A 20,015-nucleotide genomic window follows, 5' to 3' on the forward strand; every position below is an offset into this window, starting at 1 on the left:
CATATATAGTGCTGCTGTATAAAAATGTCTAGTAACCTCCACAGACAAAAGACAGCCATTTATTTACACAGAGGTCACAGTGCAGAGCTAAATAGAAGAAATACTGAATGCTGAATTACACTATATATTCACCAAATGGATTATGTATGATACCTGTATCTTAATCATGCTTCAGCAATGACTAAAAACTATTTTCTTAGATATTTGATATTTCAAGGAATTCTAACTTGAAAATCCTTCTGTGTAATAAAAATAAAGTCAACAGAAATAAACAACTCAAGACATGCAGTGTTTAATATATTATTACACATTGCATAATTATGCACTCTGCATAATCACTGCTTCTGAGCAATTATTTTTCAGCAGACCAAAGCATTAGTCCCACTCTACCACCAAGCACATTTTTTTTTAAAGTTTGCTTCAGTGGGATGACAACATACCAAGTTGTCAGCTATCAATACTACACCTCCAAAGGGAGAGAAACAATGCAGTGATCTGAGAATTGCTCTCAAATTACAGAATCACAGAATATGCTGAGCTGGAAAGGACCCACAAGAATCATCAAGTCCAAATCCTGGCCATGAACAGGACTTCTCCAAACGCTTCTTGAACTCTGTCAGGCTTGGTGCTGTGACCACTTCCCTGGGGAGCCTGTTCCAGTGCCCAGCCACCCTCTGGGTGAAGAATCATTTCCTAATATCCAACTTAAACAGCCCCTGAGAAAGCTTCAAAATGTGTAGGAAGGCATTATTAACATGCAAGGATTACTATTTTACTCATAAAAAATTAACATTACTAAGGGCCCTCAAAGTATTCTGGTCATAAGTTTTCGCATTTGCATAGCACAGATAATCATGCTTTAGATCTCTTCCTCTTAAGTCATGCCTAATGTCCTGTCCAAAGTAATCTCAAGATGCTGAAAAAAGTCCTACATAGTCTTACAACAACAGTAAAAATATTTTTAGGAACAGCTTCTGCTATCATTTTTTTTTTATAGAATGAATAAGTAACTCAGAAATGTGAGAGATGGTTTATATTCATTAGTAAAAGCTAAAATACTATAAGCTCACAGAGTTTACAAAACATTTGGATTATGTAGCATTTCAAAGTATTTAATTTTCTTTTTCTTTTCATTTTCATTTTCTTTTGGTTGCAGAAAGGAATCTGAATACAAACAACTGGATTTCTCATGTCTCCAACTGTTAAGTTACATCCTTTCTATTTCTGACTCAATTTCTTGTGCCGTAAGATTAGGAGACCAGATAGTTCATTATCTCCTTTAACATATTTTGCATGTCATAAACACACTTAAAAAAAAGTCAGAAATAAAGGTGCTCTTAGATTTGGCAAAACTGTTTCTGCCTATAAATAAATGAGTCTACACAAAACTTTTGTTCATTTTACAAAATACTAATGTTCCCAGAAATGTTTTTAAAACATTTTACACAGTTGTGATTTTAAAATATTAATCTTATTTATACTACTTTATAAACAATGACCCCAGAAAAGTTCATAAGGATCTTATTTTAGTAATTCAAATTGGTTCAATAAAAATGAACAATTAAAAGATGGAGTATCAGAACTCAATTGTGAGTGAGATAAATATATTTTGCTTTACTATACTGACCTCAACAAGTATAAAGGTGCCCTGGGTACTTTGAAAGACAACTGGAACATTTTTGTAAGCACCATATAATTTATTTCCAGAAATGCAGGTCGGCTGACCTTGAGATGTCTTGTCTGGACACATAGCCCTCCTGTTGTAAGACCAAGTCAATGGTTAGAGGGTGAAGTTGCAACTTTTATTGCACCAGTCAGAAGGTATTTGTAGAAAAATAGGTATATGTAGCTTAATCTTGTTTTATAAAATGTCTTTTGAATATACATCCACAACTGGATCAGAAAAAGCTGTATCTCATACTAAATTCCTTATGAATTGTAACGTAGGCACATAAGATTTTAAGAAGATTAATCACATTAAAAATGCAGACAGCTTGCAAGATAATGCCTGTTTCAGTCTCCCAGCAAGACTGGTAGCCATGTCAACAAAAGGACTTAGGCACCATTTAATCAACTTAGAAAAAATGGGTCACTTACAAAATCTCTGCATCCAAACTCCTGCCCATCCCTTAGTGAGCAAATAATCAGCAAGTACAAACTCCATGTTCCAGTCTCAGCTTCCAGTGCATATTATTCAGCAATAGTTGCATGTGTAAATTTTATTAGTGGACTGGATCCGACAGTACCTTGCCTCTACTCAGGTGGGCTTCATTGCTGGGCTACTTGCTGAATCCTTGTCCCTGGAAAAGAAAACTTAGATCATGCAAAAAACCCAAAAGACTGGAGAGAGAGAAAAAGGTCAGTAGTGGAAAGCAAATGTAATCAAGGTACAACTGACTAATCCAGCTAATGGAGAAAAATAGCCAAGTCAGGAGAAAAAATACTTTAAAAAAATGGCCAGATGACTAATCATTCTCTGGAGATGCCTGTTTTTCACCACTGACTAAAGGTAGGCTGGGAGTGCTAGCTTAGACCAGCTTTAAAAATCAAAAGCTGAACTCTCCCAAGCCCAGGGCTGCAGAGCAGCAGCAAGAGGCTTGCTCAGCAAGGCAGCAGCCACCCCACTTCAGAGGGGACAGAACTTCTGCATGCTCCTCAGTGGAGGATTCACTTTTGGGGGTTCATAAGGCAATATGACAATTTTATTTTTCCCTCTAGGAAATAAAACACTAGCTGTACAAGCCTGGTTAATTTGGTATGTGGGGAAGTATTTGGCACCTAACAGAGTTTTCCCAGGTTTTAGCACAGAGAGATACAGTGCCTTGCATTGTAGAGAGGAAGGCAGTGCAAAGCTTTAACAATCCCTTTAATCTGGTCTTTGCTACGGCATATCAGAACCTGGCAGAGCCAGCTTATAAATAAATGTAGTAACAGTGTTAAATTTATCAATTATGTTGTACATTTCATTTTTCATAATTTCTTATAACTTCTGAGATTATCAAAGAACAACAAACCATAACAGAATAGTGTCATAAATTGGTCAAACACTATTTAGCCCATATTTTTCTGCAGGGAAGCTGGATGGTGCAATACTTCTAACTATGACATGTCTACCATATCACTAGTGAGGTTTGTTTTGAAGGGACCAAAACTTTCTGCCATAAGCAGTAAAAGTTGAGCTCTCTCCCATTAGTTTCCAAATTATCTCAAGTATTATAGAAAGAAGGAATTTATTAAGGATTTACTACTAAGAAAAACTACTCTGTTTCATCCAAGCCCCTGCAGACAAGAGAACTTAAATTATATGATGTCAGTAAGCACTATAATTATTTGAGTTTCAGAAATACACATGGGTCAACAAAATAAGAAATAATAACTTTGAACTTTTGTAGCTTTGGTGGCAAAAAAAATTATGTCTTAATTTTATTTTTTTAAAAAAGAAAGCAGAATGCGCTACAGTAGTCTATTTACCTATTGCTCCTTTGGAAATCAAACAGAAATAAAATTATTTCTAAAATTCTTTATCCAATCTTGAGCATAAAGAGAAATTGAGCAGAGTATTTTAGAAAGTCCAAGTGTTTCACAAAGAAAACAGCAGTACCCTAGGGACACCATAAATTTAGGCAGATGAATGAATTTGCATTGCTAAAAGTAAGTGTTGATTTGAGTTTAGACTTAAAAGAACAAGTAACCTGTCTTTTAACACATTTTACCTTTTTCTTAATAAGATCTATGGTGATCTTATTAAAATACTTTATTCCTTGCCTTGATTTCCACATTTTATCATTTTATCTCCAATATATTTTTTTTAAATCTTATTTCCAGAGAGATCCAGCATATAGATATCGTCATATAACCACTTTCAAATTCACCATCCACTGTTTGCACTCTACTAACACTTCCCATATAAAATCCCTAAAGACTTACTCAAAGCCTATGCTTTAAACCCATTGAATCCCCATCGTCCTTGATTTATCCCAAAACTTCAAAGCATATTCTTCTTTTTAAATCACTTAATTATAAAAATTTTACTGAAAAAAATGTTGGCACTTGGATCAGAGAGATGAGGACCAAAAGTTGGCCCTTTTATTTTTATTCTTTTCCTCTGTGGCTTGACAGAAGTTTGACACTGCCTAGGTCAAGTGGAATCCATTTACTTGGGATGCACTTAGCTCTTTGTCCGAAAGAGAAATCAAGCAATGATTAAAATAGTGAAAGTTTTGAGCTATTCAGTCTAAATAATAAAAACAGTTTTGACTGAAGGTACACAGTATTTCCTTGATATCACTTTGAAAAACACACAGGGAAAGGGCAAAATCTAACAACCTACAGAGAAGTCCTCTCCCAAAAGATTTGTTGCTCAGGGGGAACAAGAACAAAGTCAAAAACTGCAGTCACAGCATTTCAGCACTGTTTGCAAGGGGCCTCAAAACCAGGAGCCCTGCTGTGCCCTCCATCGAAGGCCTCTCCCCTTCACAGCCCCACATCTGAAGAGGATGGAGTTAGAAACTTCTCCTTAGGCTGAAGGGTCAAGGACAATTCAACATCTAGTCTTTTCACATGCCCTGTTTACTGTTAGTTCATTCCAGCTGGGTAGTCAGGGCTTTTCTTTGGATGCTTAAAGAAATTAATACAAATTATGCCTTTTTTAAATTGAGTTTCTTTACACTAATAGAACTTGAGGGCACATCAAGCCTGTGTTGAAAGCATAAGATATTTTCTGTTTGTGAATTGAGAGAGCAAGGAAAAAGAAGGACTTTAGAAATTAAACTAGGATATACAGTAGCACTGAGGGGACATGGTCAAAGAATGTATCTCTGTATTTCACGCATATCCATTTTTCTTTTGTCAGTCTTCCATTACTACTAAAGACTGTGAAAAATATAAGAGGATATTTAAAATCTGAAGTGAAAAGCCAGAAATAGGATAGAAACTGCTCAGTATTATTCTCCTCTTCATAACAAAGAAATAATATTCATAAAAAACCGCACAAGTCAGGGAAGCTGTGTGGTTTACAGAAAGAACCACTGACCGTCGCTGGCTGACCAATACTCACTCCTACAGAACAAGGCATTACTGTGTTCACAGCAGGCAGGACAGAACAGCTTTTCCATCCATGCCATCCAATATCAGGTTCCTGTACTCCTTAACAGAGTTTCGTGACCAAAAGCAATTCTTGGCTCTTTGTGGTCCTTGGCACCAAGGGATGAAGCTTGATGGCTGCCAGCCTCAGAGCTTTCCACTCATCTCATAAACTCTCCAACTCTGCTCACCTGCTGTACATGGAGCCTGACATGTCAAAAGAACAGCAACACAAATGCATTAGTTTTTAACCTCATTCAACCCAATCTCCTTCATACAGTCAGGTACAAAGCCTTTATCTGCAGGATACAGCAGAGGGCTATGGAGACTAGTCACTCTACTTACAAAGCTGCTGCTCCAGTCATTATCAAAGTGTGAACAGCCAGTCACCATCTCATAGCTAGAAATTTCTTTGTATTTCCTTATGATCCAATGACCAAAATTGATAAATGGTAATTGATAAGTGGTGATAGTATCTATTTACATTAATGAGAATATGTCAGTCAACTTCTGCTAAGGAATGCTATTTGTGAGTCTCTGTTCTCAAAACAGCAGGCTGATGTAGCTTCATGCTGTGGTACCTCCATCCATACTCTGCAACGAATGATGTTTTACATAAAATCACTTCTCCTTTGAGTCATCAGAACCCCCGTAACAACAATCCAGCATCTGTTTCCTTTTGACGAGCAAACAAAAACACTGAAAATACAGTGAGTCCAGCCTGGACCATTACTGGAATAAAATTTTCCACAGACACATTTAGAGGGAGTAGGAGGCAGTGGGGTTTAATGCTGTACAGGTTTAGCTCCAGACAGCTCTAATGTCTCACTGTATCCAAGGAAGATGTCTTTACTAACCAAATACATGCTTGCACAGATGTGAGCAGTTCCACTCACTGGAATGAGTGGAACTCATCCACTCACTGGGATGCTCAGAGTGGTCTGGACAAAACTACCCTAGATACTAGAAGGGACATAACTCCCTTGGCATGGTGCTCCAAGAGTAGTTATCCCAAATTTCTCAGTAAAGTTGGCTGGATGGGCAGTGAAATGCACTCACTGGATGTCTGCTGGCAGCCCTTGGGCAGGGATCACATGGTGATCACTGCTTCATAGATACGTCTTTACAACTTGCTAGCTTGGAGAATTAATATTCTTTCTCTCTACAGCACTAGCACTTCTTTCTCATTTTCAGACTCCTGCTATAGTTTCAGAAGAGTCTTCAAACATGAGGGTTGAAAACACCACTATTTATCTTATGTCCAGAACGAATCAACAGATCCTTGATATAAATGCTTGGATCTTCCCCTATTAAATCCTTCAAGATGACCTTGCAAGGTCCTCTCCAGTTGTTTTCAATCATAAACTCTTAGCTGGAAGATACAATCCCATACTGTGACTGCTTCAAAAAGAAACCTCTCTGTTCCGGTCAGCATCAATGCTTCCTTCAAAAACAAGACAAACCTTCACTGTCTTCATTGTCTGACAGGAAGTAGAAGCTCCATGATAAAAATTTTCCACAGAACAGAAAAAGAAAGAAAGGATCCTTTTCAAAAGTGTTAAAAATTTATTTTTTTTTTCAACAAAGATCAATTAGGACACTGATGTTACCAACAAAAATTGTATGACTTCAATATTGAAAAAAAGCAACCTACACTGTTTATAAAATTCAAGAGACAAAAGAATGACAAAGAGTAAATCTCAATGTGCTTCTGGAAGAGGCAGCCCAAAGAGCATTTTTTTCCTGAGTATTTAATCCAATAAACAAAACAAAAAACATTAATAACTTCCTAGTTATTCCTCTTACTTATGATGAAAGACTCTCAACTCCTACTGAAGGACTCCACAGAAACACTGTCATGAGGATGGTTTATTTTAAATAGAGCATTACCATACCATGATGCAGGATTATTTATTTGGGTCTTCCCCAATTCTTATATATCTCTTTTTAGAAAATTAGTTATACACAGAAAATAACCTTGCAAGTTCTCAGGGTTACGTTGGTATTTTTAATAAGCTAGAATTTAAATATACAGAAACATACAACTTTGAGGGAAAAAAACCAGTCAGGTCTAAAAAAATTTGAATTTAAATGCTCAGCCATACTGGCTTCACTTATGAGACAATCTCTCACAGCAGGAAATAAATCAGAGCACAGCAGTAAATTATAGTCTTAATTCGTCTGATTATATAATTTTATTCTCCTCTTTCTCTTTTCAAATCAGTGCTTAAAGGAATGAATTTATTGCTGAGGCTTCTCCTCCTGTTCTGAATGATGGATTCTGCATTGTTCTTGGAATTACATATATACGTAATTTAGTACTTCAAAAATAATTTTCTTTGTTTTATAACTTAGCTAAAAATATCTGACTCATACTTATTACTGAAATATTAGGAAATTGGGGAACTGAGAGAATAATATAAAATATGTAAATGTTCTGCAGAAATGAGTTTTCATCATATTTTTCTTTTTTTCTTATCAGATCTTATTTATTGAATGAAACTTTTCCAAAAACTCTGATGTGAAAATCTGAAAGTATATAATAGCTCAGTTACTTTATTATGATGAAAGACTCAATTGAGCTAAAACTGGAAAGTTTAGAGTAAACAGATCCCCAGCTGATAAAATTATTCAAGAGCTGAAATCCACAACAAACTCACATTAGATTAAATGGCTGCAGAGACAAACTAATTGTGGCATTGGTGGGAAGTGGGTAAATGCAAAAGGTGTGACAAGTGGACAAAGCTCAGGGAAAGAACCACGTGGATGAAACCTTGTTGGGAGTATTATTCCTTTACTCTTTTCAGAAAAGAGTAGCCAGGCTTTCTCTGTGCCCTGCCTTTCTGCAGATGATGCACAAGGAGAATGCTGTTGAAGGACTTAGAAACAAGTCTTGCCAAAAGGCAGGCACTCAACACTAGCAGGACCTGCAGACTGGTGAGCTTAGCAGGTTCCTCTTCTTACCAAACTGGCTTCTTAATCCCTCTCTTTGGATTTACAAACCCGGGGGTTAAAATTCCCAGCCACTTTGCTCTACTCATTTTCTCTGGCTTTGTCTTGTTGTTTAGATAGATCATGGCCTCTGTCCTTCACTAATTCCCAATACAACATCATTCAATGAAAAATAAACCCTTCTATTTTAACTATGTTTGATAGGTATTTCTTGTATAAGAGAATAAGGAGGAAGCAGCCAATTCCTGTAAAATATTTGCTGTTTGTCCTCACAGTTTATACATTAGGAGAGGCTGAAATAATTTGTGTAATAACCAGCTGGATCTCAATATTTTTCTCTCAAGCTGTTGGTTCATTCAGTTCTCTCCCTCTTTTCAATACAGCAGTTTCGCCACTGAATTCTCTGTTCCTTAAATTCCATCTGCGCTTTCAAACTATTACCCATCTGTGCAGCATGAACTGCAAATAAACCTCCAACCATGTGCTGAGTGAGCTGATTCTCGTTTTGTTATACTCTGTAGCCTCTTCCATGAGCTTGTGAATAATCATTAAACAAGGCCAGCATTAGTTCAAATCATACAACATGACTATTTCTCTGTTGCAACAAAAGAGGAAATTAATATTTTTTTTTTCCTATTTAAAAATACTGGTATTTCTTAAAGTAAAAATAAGATTTCATTGTAAACACACTAGACCCCCTGGTTGCTGTGTCCTCTGCGTTGCTGGCTGCCGTTGTGCTGGGTTTGCCGGCAGTAGAGTTGATTCTCCTCATAGCAGCCAGTCTGGGGCTACTGTGAGTACACAGAGTAGCAGCCAAAGGGACTCTCAGAACTTTCCTTCCTTGGCTCCAAGCTCAGCTCTGCAGTAGCTCTCACCTCGCTTTCCCAGCCCTGTTGCACATGATGAAGCCACAGCAAACGTTTGCCCACGAGCTGTGTGACTTGGTGCATCACAGCTCCTGGCCTGTCATTCACAAACAACCTCAACAGCTGCACTTCTCAGCAGTGCAATGCAAGGTTTTAAGAAAGCTTCTGAACAGAAAGCAATGCAGCGATATCTCCACTCTGCAGATGTTTTCTTCCTGATAACACAGTTTCCCTTTTTAGTAGAAATGGAAAAAAAAACCAGCAGAGATTACATTTTTGGCCTATATGTATCAAGAACTTTTGCATTTAACACGTTTAGCTAAAATCACAGTGAATGATAGCACCACCCTTAAAGATACAATCCTGCAGTCAGGTCATGTGTCAGCCCAGGTTTTCACAGAAGTGTATAAAAGAAAGCTACAACAAAGAACAGTCACTTGGATCACAGAACATGACAAACATGTTTTGCAGGATTATACAGGATTTGATTTCCACTTCCTTGACAGGCCTACTCTAGACTAGTTCCAGTGATGATTCCTCAGCAAAAATGGGATATGGTATTTGCAAATGCAAAGCTATTAACAAAGCAAATGGGTTATAATACTAATTAAGAAACCACTAAGCAACCATGCATGACCTATTCCTGATTTGCGCCAGGAGACTCTACACACTGAAAGCAAATGATAAAATTCAGCAAAGAGGACGACTGTGCTGAGCTAAATGAATTCGTCATTCTTTATTGAATTAGCATTTATATTCTAAAGTGTTGTTAATAACGTTTGGTTCAGTTAATACTGACTCTGAATTACAGCTAATTATGTCAATAAAGCAGAGCTCTGAAAATCCATAGTATGAATTCTGTGAAATTTTACATAAAAAGTTGTAATTTTATATTCCCCTTATCTCTACGACTACAGTATTCAGAATTTTATTTTAAAACTATTTTCAGTGTTTGAATTAAAAATACACCTTTACACAAATATAGACTGATTCCTTTTAAATTTTTGATTTAAAAAAGCATGTTTATGTCTAAAATCTTATACCATGTAATTTTCCTTTTCTTACTTTTATCCTTCTGAATTTGTAAAGCAAAAATTTCTAATACTTCAAAAAATAGGACCAGAAATTACTAAGGTTTAGGAATGAATCCTTTGGGAGCAGACTGGAGACTTTTGTTCAGTTATGTTGTAAGACTTAGATATTTTTATGTGTTACTGAAAAAAAACTATTTTAGTATTCTCTGAATACACAAGTGTCACATCCACTGTGTGCACCAGATCTTGTGTCCCATCACAGAAGCCCCTAATTCCCCAACAGTAACAGCTGCAACAACTGGAAATTGAAGCTGGTACCTTGAAGGGCCAAACATTTGGTGAGAAGTATTTTTCATCCAACCCTTGCATATATACCTGAAAATTGTGGTATACAGAGTACATCCTTTCCAGAGGTTTGAAAGAAAGATACTTATTTTGAACTAATTTTCACACATAGGGAGTTGTATTAAGCAGGGTCCAAGGTAGGTCTTCCTTTAAAATTCTCAGAATTTTAGAATTAAGACTGAAACTCAACCTTTAATTTCTATGATTTACATATATAAGTCCTTAATTATTCTAACACTTCTGAGCTGAACCATCATTCAAAGAGCAGGCCATTTTATACAAATGCATAACATAACTTTATTGGGGATAAACTTGCAAAATAAACCCATCTAAGAAACATTTTACCATTCAATATTCATGCAAGTTGTGTTTAGCCAGTGGCTATTTGAATTCATATAATTCCACATACAATTCTAATTCAGTTCATCCATATACATTGGGATTAGATCTACTTGTTTTCCCCACAGAATTTTTTTTTATGTCAATAACAGTCATGGAAAGTGTGAAACAGGTGAGGGATTGACAAATTCTCAAATTACTGGGAGCAGTTAACATAAAGGCAGCAGCAGTACACATGTGGCCTACTAACATGTTTATTTATTATCAGGCACAAAAAATAGCTGGCTACACTGTAAAATGCCTGTTATCAAGTAGTGCAAAGCAAGTTCTACATTGCAAATTTCTTCCAAGAGCCCAAAGAAGTACACAGAGATATTGTCTAAGGAGAAGTCTTTTGGGATATGTGAACAATTGTTTCTTTAAACAGCAATGAAAACTTTGGTTAAAAAAGTCAGTGTTTAAAAAATGATTGCACATCTTCCACAGAAAACAAAAAGGCTCTTTTGGAATTCTCATGATGTCACAGCTTGGCTGTGAGGGAGGTTGATTAATATCAAAACAATTTGCATGTCACTAGAACTCCAGGAGACAGTTCTACTGAGAATTGTAAAAGTTCCTTTGAAATCTATAAATAAATAAAGAAAAGACTACTCACATTTTAGCAGCACTTACATTAACTGAAACCATTACATATCAAAGCAAATGTAAGTAACCTTTCAACTAAAAAGAAACTAATATTTCAGAACATGGAGCATATATGTTCTATGAACTTGATACAGTTTCCTGGCACAACCAGGAATTTTACTATGGGCCGGTGGAATTCACATTTATTGTAGATTAAATTCATTTGCAGCTAGGAAGAAAGAAACTCTGATAGTGATAATTTTCCCTCACTGAAGGTGAAAGAGATTAGTGGCCATTCTGGATTTTTATGCAGTGTCTACCTCCAACATACCTCTATAAAAGATCTAAATGCATAAGGTCAAATCAAAGTATTACACACTGAATAATCAACTCATGTTCCAGCAGTGCACTGGAACTGCAACAAGTTGTCTGGGAAATGAATACAAACACCAAGTTTTCTTCCTGGCCAAAAATAAGCCACCTTATTTGACAAGTTCTCTGTCTGCTTTTACCTCTGATCCAAGTCCTACACACTTTCAATCTCTGTAGACATACATTGGACAAACGTTTCACCCTGGATGCCCTCTCTGCTAGCAATGATGGCTAACAACCAAGCCACAAGTTTTCATAACATTCTTTAATACATCTGTAATATTTTTCAAATACTTTTAACTATTATATCAAATCACTAGTTTTTATAACAAGATTTAGGTTTCAACTACTATATTTGAGCTCTCTGTTGTCACTGTTAAACATGCTAAACATTTTAAAAGCCATAGTGAAAGTACACAGCATTCTCATAAATAAAACTGTCATGGGAAGCTTAAAAAAAGTAGAATAAACACAAATGAGAGGTTAACAGGGAACTGGCAGCTAGTATTAATATGGTCCATCCAGGATTTATTACTAATCCTTATAAAAATAATATTAATATTCTAAAAATATTGTTACAAATTATTTTGGAAAATAGTAAGAAAGAAGAGAAACATAGACATCAATCCCTTTCATTGGAGTAATGCTACTACAATCATTTTGTTAATCCACCATTCTAGCAGTATAAAATCTAATGAGTAGTATGTTACAGATATGCAAAGTATTATGCAAATTATATTCAAATCACAATCACTGATAGCAGGTCAAAGCAGCACGCATTAATATTCTACTGGTAGTACCACAATTACTGTAAAGTGCTGCCTGCACACCACCAAGACAATTAATGACAGTCTCTACACGTACATTAAACCACATTAATTTTTTTCTTAATGTTCTTTATTTCAGTCACAATGAAAAGAAACCTACTCACTACTTCAACATTTTCACTTTCAGCAGGACATACAGAATATTTCCAGCTCAAAAGCACTAACCCTTCTAGCATACGAGTTTCCAAATGCCAACATCACACATTACCCAGAGGATTTAGATTTTAATCCCGCACTTAACATGTCTCTGGCCCAGCAAGTTATTTTACGAATTTAAGAATTTTACAGCAGGCTAACTAAGCAGGAGCATAACTTTTTGTTTCATTTTCACTTTCAATCCACATTACCTGTGATAAAATTAAGATATCATCACACAATGGTACAATGTAAAAACACATGACGTAACAATGCACAATCATCTGTGAAGAGGAACGCAAGAATCAAGCATTTAGTAAAGTGTGGCAAAGACCATGCTCTCCAAGCAGAGCCACTTCTCTTTAACAACCACCTCCCATCACTTTGGGAGAACATTTATGCATAACAAAACTGACATTTTGAATGGAAAACTCATCTTAAGCCAGGAAATCAGCATCACGTGACAAAAACAGCACAGAGGAAAATAAAAATTCTGGTTATTAACTGCAAACAACTTTGTGGAAACCTCAAGTATTTTCCTTAAGCAGCATGAAGTGATGTAGACTGACACTAAGGCAGCCCTGTTCACTAAGTAGAGATCTCCAAGTTACGATGCTATAAACCAGACCCGTTTCAACAAGTCACTACTCCCTTCTTATCCTGTTCCAATTCTTGCTAGCATCATCCATTCTCATTCCTCAAACAGGAGGGTAAAAAGAGAAATCATTCCTTACTTCTTTCAGTCACAACCTAGGTCATCATATGAATCATCAGCCACAATCCCTTCCTTCAGATGATTCCCTTTCATGTTATTTTGAAGAGTCTGCATAGGCTAAATATCATATCATTTGGAGTCAGATTAATGTATTTTGAATAGATCCTGTTTTGGATGGATTTAATATTTTGCAAAGTGTTCAAGGACTCACTTTTTCTGGTAAGAAAATTCTTGATACAGAACAAAAGCCATCTTCGAAATCCCAATATACTGTGGCACAGACAACACTACACAATGACTATTTTTTTATTTAAAATAAATCCATATTCTAGTTAAAATTTTTTCAAGTTTTTTATAGTAGTGCAATAATCCAGGAAAAAATATAATTTTGCTTGGTTTTAATATAATAACTCTTTTAAAAGCTGGGGTTTCTCTTGCATGCAAGAGAATGCATCCTCGAGCATATGCCATGAGAATTGATTTGATATCAGATGCTACTAACAGATCACAATGGCTATAGACAAGCTAATCAATTCCTCAGCTGCAGGTTATGTCTATTTTATGATGATCCCTGTAGTCTTGTAGCAAATCAGTCTCCAAAGTGTGTGTTCTCTCTATTTCTACCACAATTTCAGTAGTGTTACAATTTCATTCACTGCTTTAAAAAGTTGCAACTCTACTACTGGGTCTTTTGTATATACGTGCACTAAACATATTCTTTGGCCATTCCTAATATTAATATTGGCTTCAACAGGCTAACAAGACTGAGTAGAATGAGTCAATATTTGCACAACCCTTAAGCTAATATTTTTAACATCTGCACAACAGTTAAGTACATATGGAAGTGCTGTGTGCCCCCACATGGAAACCTACACATGGTTTGTCCAGTTGAACTGAAGCAGCCAGGCAACAGAACTCACTGGGCTGATGGCAAAAGGAGCTGCCCTTCACCATATTCTCTCTGCTTCTGGCCTCTTTCTGTCCAGCTCTACACACTAACTTCATCGTAGTTTTGTTTTCCAATTGAAATTCCATTGAGAATGAAGAAAATGTAACCAAAGAAAAAATATCCACTGGGAGAACAGTGGCTGTCATTTACTTCAACATTAGGAAGGCTTTCAACACTGTTTACCAGTGCTCCTTTATAAATACTAGGACATTATGCTCTGGAGGGGTGGACAGCCAGGGGTGTAAAAGATTGCTGAGATGATAGGCCTCTGAGAGTAATGGTTAATGGGTCATACTTGGTCTGCAGGCCAGTAAGTGATGCTGCAGGAGGCTCCTTGGACCTGTCCTGCTGAACACCTTTATTAGGGAATTGGAGGAGATGCACTGTCTTCAAGTCTGTAGATGACACCAAGGTGCAGGGCCAGCTGACATGCTGAGGGGTAGGCCTGCCATTCAGTGACACCCAGATGGGCTGACAGAGGAATTGGCTGACAGGAGTTCCAAGGGTCTTCACATCCAATGAGGAGAAATTCAAAGCACTCTTCCTGGGAAAGAAGAACCTGTGCAGCCACCCAGGCTGGGAAGGCTGACCACCCAAGGACTCTTCCAGCCTGAATTATCTGTGACTCTATGACTCTAAGAGCCATAAAATTTTTTCAAAATAAGTATTATATAATTTAGTCATATCTGAAAGTACATCTGCAATGTTTTATTTAAATAAACTGCTGCACCTAACAATCTGTCTCTGTCACACATTACTACACACACACTTTTCCCAGCCTCTCCATCTTTGCAATGAAAGCATTACATGAAGGGCACTACCTCCTTCTAATCACTAGTTTTCACAGAAATACAGATCTTTCAAAGAATTTCCATTCCCTCTATCCAAGGATTCCTCAGTACCTGTTTAGCATGAGATTTCTGAGATGCAGTTCCAGGCACTTGGAGACTCAGCTTCTGAAATGTCCTTTTCCTTCAGATAATTCACTATTTAAGTATTTTCAGAAGTACTGGATACCTGATGCTTGTTTGCATGCTTAAAAAGAAACAGTTCTGTATTTGTGTCTCTGAAATTTTTCATCAAAAGCAAAAATATCTGCATCTTTGTGAACAAGAAATCTTTTGCATGACCTATTATGAATCCTTCCCTGTAAGTTAATTTCACTACAGCAGAGTAGTCAGGAGCAGCTATGGTTCCTCTGTATTGACCATCAAGGCAGACAGTAAGAAATGGGAGTCCAGTGGTTGGGCCAACAGTTCCAAATTCAGAAGAGTCTGCCTGTGTTCTCTAAACTTCTACAGGTTTCCTACAGGACCTTAGGGGACCCAGACAGTCTTCTTATATGGAGACTGCATCCAAAAAACTGGAATCACCCTACAGTATAAAGTAAAAATTTTAAACACTCAAATATGATGTAAACAAAGGTGGATCATGTACCTACCATCAATACATAATCTTCCACTTGTCTTATGGTACAGCTGTGATGCACTGTAAATTTATCGAGAAACCAAGAGAAGAAAATCAAACGCATTTACAGGGGGAAATTAAGTCTGGTGCAAAGTAGATTTCCATGACATAAAAATGGTATATGTGCTTGTTTTTAACATTAGAAATATCAGAAGCTGGGTTCCCTGCAGTACTTGTGTTTGTTCTGAGATGTTTGCTGAAGGGCTGGTTGTCTAAAGAACTCAAGCAAACAAGGAAAGCATACAGGGCAGTACTTTGCTTAGAGCTTGTTTGTGCTTGACACTGTACAAAAATTTCTCACCATTTTCATCAGCCATATCCTAGAGATGTTAAGTAATATTTAGGGGCTAAAACCAAGTAGGTGCCAAGAAAATAATGATTATGTAATGGAAAGGGCATCTTAGTTAAATTCTAGAGATTTTAAGTGAATTTTGGGCGACCAAGTCCTTCTACTATTTAAAAGAGACCACCACTCAAATATCGCACTTTTGCTTGTAGTACCATTCTTACATACACCTGGTAAGCAAACTGTAAGCTGTAAAAATAAATAAATAATTCTTTACATTAATTAGTAAATTGATTAGTAAATTAGTAAATTAATTAGTAAAATACCTGTAAGCAAAATAATTGCTATTTTCCCAAGAGCACTTTCTTAACACTCATGATTATTTCACAGACAGTGATTTCCTGTTTGGACTTGGAAGTTGTAGGACACGGTTTTGTTGTCTGCTATGCTGTGAAGCCCTGTGTGTGACTGTATCTCAAGGAGGCTTCTCCTTGAGTTCCATACCGAATATCAAATCCTTTAAACAGATCTGTCCATCCCCACATCTTACTTTTGTATCTACAGAGGTGTTCCCAGAAGATTAGAACGTCATTCAGCATACTTCTCCATCTAGAGAATAAATACAAATATAATCTCAAATCAAGGACTGCAATCGTCTCCCAGTTATTTTAATTAAAAGTATTTCCTTTTCATAAAACAACTTTCAAGTATCTGGCCTATTTATTTTAGTAAAGAAGAGCTCATTATTTGAGCACTTTGCTGTCTGTAAAGGGAAGCACAAATGTCCATCAATTGTTAGGTGCCAGAAACAATCTGGGATGGGGATTTACTTGATTCCCTCTTTACCATGACCCCCAGCCAAATGACAAGGGGACTTTTAATATTATTTACAAAAAAACAGTTGCTCATCACAGTAAAGCATGTCTTCTCAGCATGAATAGCTGAGAAGACAGGAAGCCACCTAAATGTCCCTTCAAAGCCTACTAGGAAGGTTCTACACAGGCCATGATCTCCACAGCAAGGAAGAACTCGTTCAGTGAGCAGCAGGTGGATTTCAGTGCCTCTGTTCCTCTCTCATGAATTTTAGAATACTTAACCTCAACTTTTTCATGGCACAGTATTTTCTCACGTTCTTGCAGCACATAGAACAATTGAACCTGAGCAGAACTGTGTCTATAAGATGGAATTAAAATGAACACTTTCATTCCTTCTTTGTGCCTCAGGCATGTGCAACAAATAAGAAGTCCATTGTTTGCACTCTACAGATAACCATTCTTTAATGGGGCACAGAAGAAGGTTGCAATACTCTCTTCGTCTTTGACAAACATTACACAACCATGTCATGTAAATATCAATTTTGACAGTTCTTTTTCCTGAATTCTTCTAAAAATACCCTTCCATTAATCTCTTTTAATTTCCTGCAAAGAGTAATGAATGAACAGAAAAACACAGTACTGATTACCAGCATCAAGATAGCCTCTGTTACAGTCCTTTGCACTACAAGATGTTCTTTAAAAATCATCAATCATTCTTTCAGCTGAGGAGCAATGCTAAAAGCAAAAAGACTCTTTTATTTTCTCATGAGGGCTTATAACTGGAGTTTTTAACAGCCATCTTTGCAGCCCCAAAAAGTCATTTTATTTCATAAAGGAATCCACATCAAAGATTTCATGCACTGTCAACACATTCTCATCATTGTTTGCCTACACTCTTTGAACTATCTTTTTTCAGCTACTGAAATATTAAAATTGCATTTTCCTCTGTTCTGTCAAAAAGTTGTGCAGCTTAACAGGACAGTATTCTATAGTTCCTGAACATTTCATTCTCTCTAGAGAAACTGAAAGTGGGAGTTAAATGCATTATTTTATGAAAAATAACCATCAGAATATAAGAATGATGGGCCTGCAGTAGCATGGAAAAGTGAAGAGGAAATTATTATCCATTGTTTTTTCATAATAAATAATGCATGCTACTTAAGAAGTATCAGATGAAATCAGAAAAAGTTAAAAACAAATACAAATAGAAATGTTTGGACAGATAATATATCAATCCCATATATCAATCCCTGTCACAGGATACATCAGTATCTAAAGTTTTTATGGCTCCAGTTTGATGAGCTCATGCAAGAAAACTATCAGTGTCTATCCAATACTGAGATGCAACCTCTCATTCAAAAGGTTCCCAGATGCAGAGAGCTGAAGGGGTGTTAGCAAGTATGCAGGACCTCTGAAAATCTATCCTGTTTTCTGCAGTTCCACAGGTTCCCATTCTCCAAGGAAGCCCAGGCTGAACTGGCCCAGCTCAGCTGATCTCATATTTATTTTATAAAGCATATATTTTATAATGCATTCATTTTAAATGACCACCCAAATCCAGTAGCTCAGTACAAGGCATAGAGAGCAGAGCTGTGACAGTCACACATGGGATTATGAGTTTCAAATGTTTGAACTTAGTTTTAATGAAAAGGCCTTATTAATATGCTGATTAGTCTGATTTCATCACTTTTGTGTTAAGCATTATGCTGTAATTAATAATGGTGTACTCTCACATCCCTTCTTCTGATAAGGAAGGAAAATGTTCCTGCTTTACAGCTGAGTAGTCAAAGAACAGGGAAATCAGCCATTCCCCTTAAGATGACCCAATTTCAAAGATATTTTTGGCCAAAGATTTAAGTGTGCCAAGACAAGTGTGAAGAACTCTAAATTACTAAAGATTAGTCAGAACTGCATTTGGAACACAATTATTATTCTATACAAGAAAGCCAGATATAAATTAACCACTTAACAAATACCACCAATACACCGTGACCATTCCTATGCCCTCTGCTGAGATGATAACTTTGCTAAGTCAGAAGCTCTTCCACATGAGCCTCATACACAGAAAGTTAAGGCAAATGAAGGATTTCGGGGGTTACAGAGATAAGACTTCTAACATAGGATTCAGATTTCCAAATGAGTAGTACATGAGTTCCTTAGAAAATAAAATCACAAATAAATAATGCAATACCGAAATTTTCTCATACCGTGCACATTCCATGCATATTTTAGTATATGCTTGGAAAATTTATTTCATCCATTGGATTACAGTTATTTGCTTCACAGAGCCAAAGTGCAGTAAGTACTTAGAAGATAATAATTTTCATGGACTCTTCCCAACAAATATTTTAAACAGCTTTTTTTTTTTAGCAGAACTTTTCTAATCATTAGAATCATTAGATCTCTAGACTTTTATGAGGCATCAGATATTTAATGACATAAGATTTAAGAATATACACAAGTTATAGCTGCAATCCCAAAAATATTTCAAACAAAATAAATTCCCTGGATGCTGCCAGTCCCAGGACAGTCAATGAAAAGCTGGGAGTGATTTCACACTTGCAATATGATGTAGAGTGGTTTCCACAGAAATAACTTCAAAACTCCCATTGGGTTTGATCCAAAGTCTTATTAAGCTAATGGTAATGCTTATCTGTCTTCTTTGTCTTGGATTTGTCCTCTGTTCAAACAGCAGTATGCTATATTGCTCTGTTTAAAATCTGTTTCTTTCAATTCCCTTCATTCATTTCTAAGGTATTTATAGAAAAATCATCATTAATTATTGTACAACTGCTAATAATGGACAATTGGATAACTCACAAGCTCTTTGACCTCCCAGTGTTTTCCACATTGTAGCTTTGATAGCTGTCATATGACTAATCAATGAATTACTGAACAGTTAGAAGAGTTGATGTATAACTCACTTTGTATAAGTGCTTATTTTAAAAAACAGAGAACTACTGAATCCAAGAAATACAATAGAAGAATTAACCTGTGTTCCAAAATGCTTTCTTGTAGATAAACAAACTGAGACACAAGTATTCATCAAAGTCTTTACTAGAAAGAAAACCTAACAGGAGGTTCTGACATTATGTCTGATCTACACCCCAAAATATTAGCTTATAATTAACTTATAATTATTAGCTAATAATTAGCTTATTGTTTTATTAGCTTATTAGCTTATAATTTTTCTCCAAGAACACTCTC

General features: G+C 36.3%; 1 protein-coding gene across 6 annotated transcripts in view; it reads right to left on the bottom strand.

Moving 5' to 3' along the window:
* Window positions 1-20,015, bottom strand: part of TAFA2 (TAFA chemokine like family member 2) — a 204,341-nt gene that overhangs the window by 120,204 nt on the left and 64,122 nt on the right. For 2 of the 6 annotated variants that reach the window (XM_033514501.1, XM_033514500.1), the window contains exon 1: window positions 2,098-2,280. The exons of 1 other annotated variant lie outside the window; for it this stretch is intronic. In XM_033514501.1, coding sequence (XP_033370392.1) covers window positions 2,098-2,126 — 29 coding nt within the window. In that variant the 5' untranslated portion in view covers window positions 2,127-2,280. Of the gene's footprint in view, window positions 1-2,097; window positions 2,281-20,015 lie in introns of those variants that run through there. 3 more of the 6 variants (XM_033514504.1, XM_015628488.2, XM_033514505.1) reach the window with 3 other exon arrangements.

Source organism: Parus major, chromosome 1A (genome assembly GCF_001522545.3).
Source record: "Parus major isolate Abel chromosome 1A, Parus_major1.1, whole genome shotgun sequence".
NCBI lineage: Eukaryota > Metazoa > Chordata > Aves > Passeriformes > Paridae > Parus > Parus major.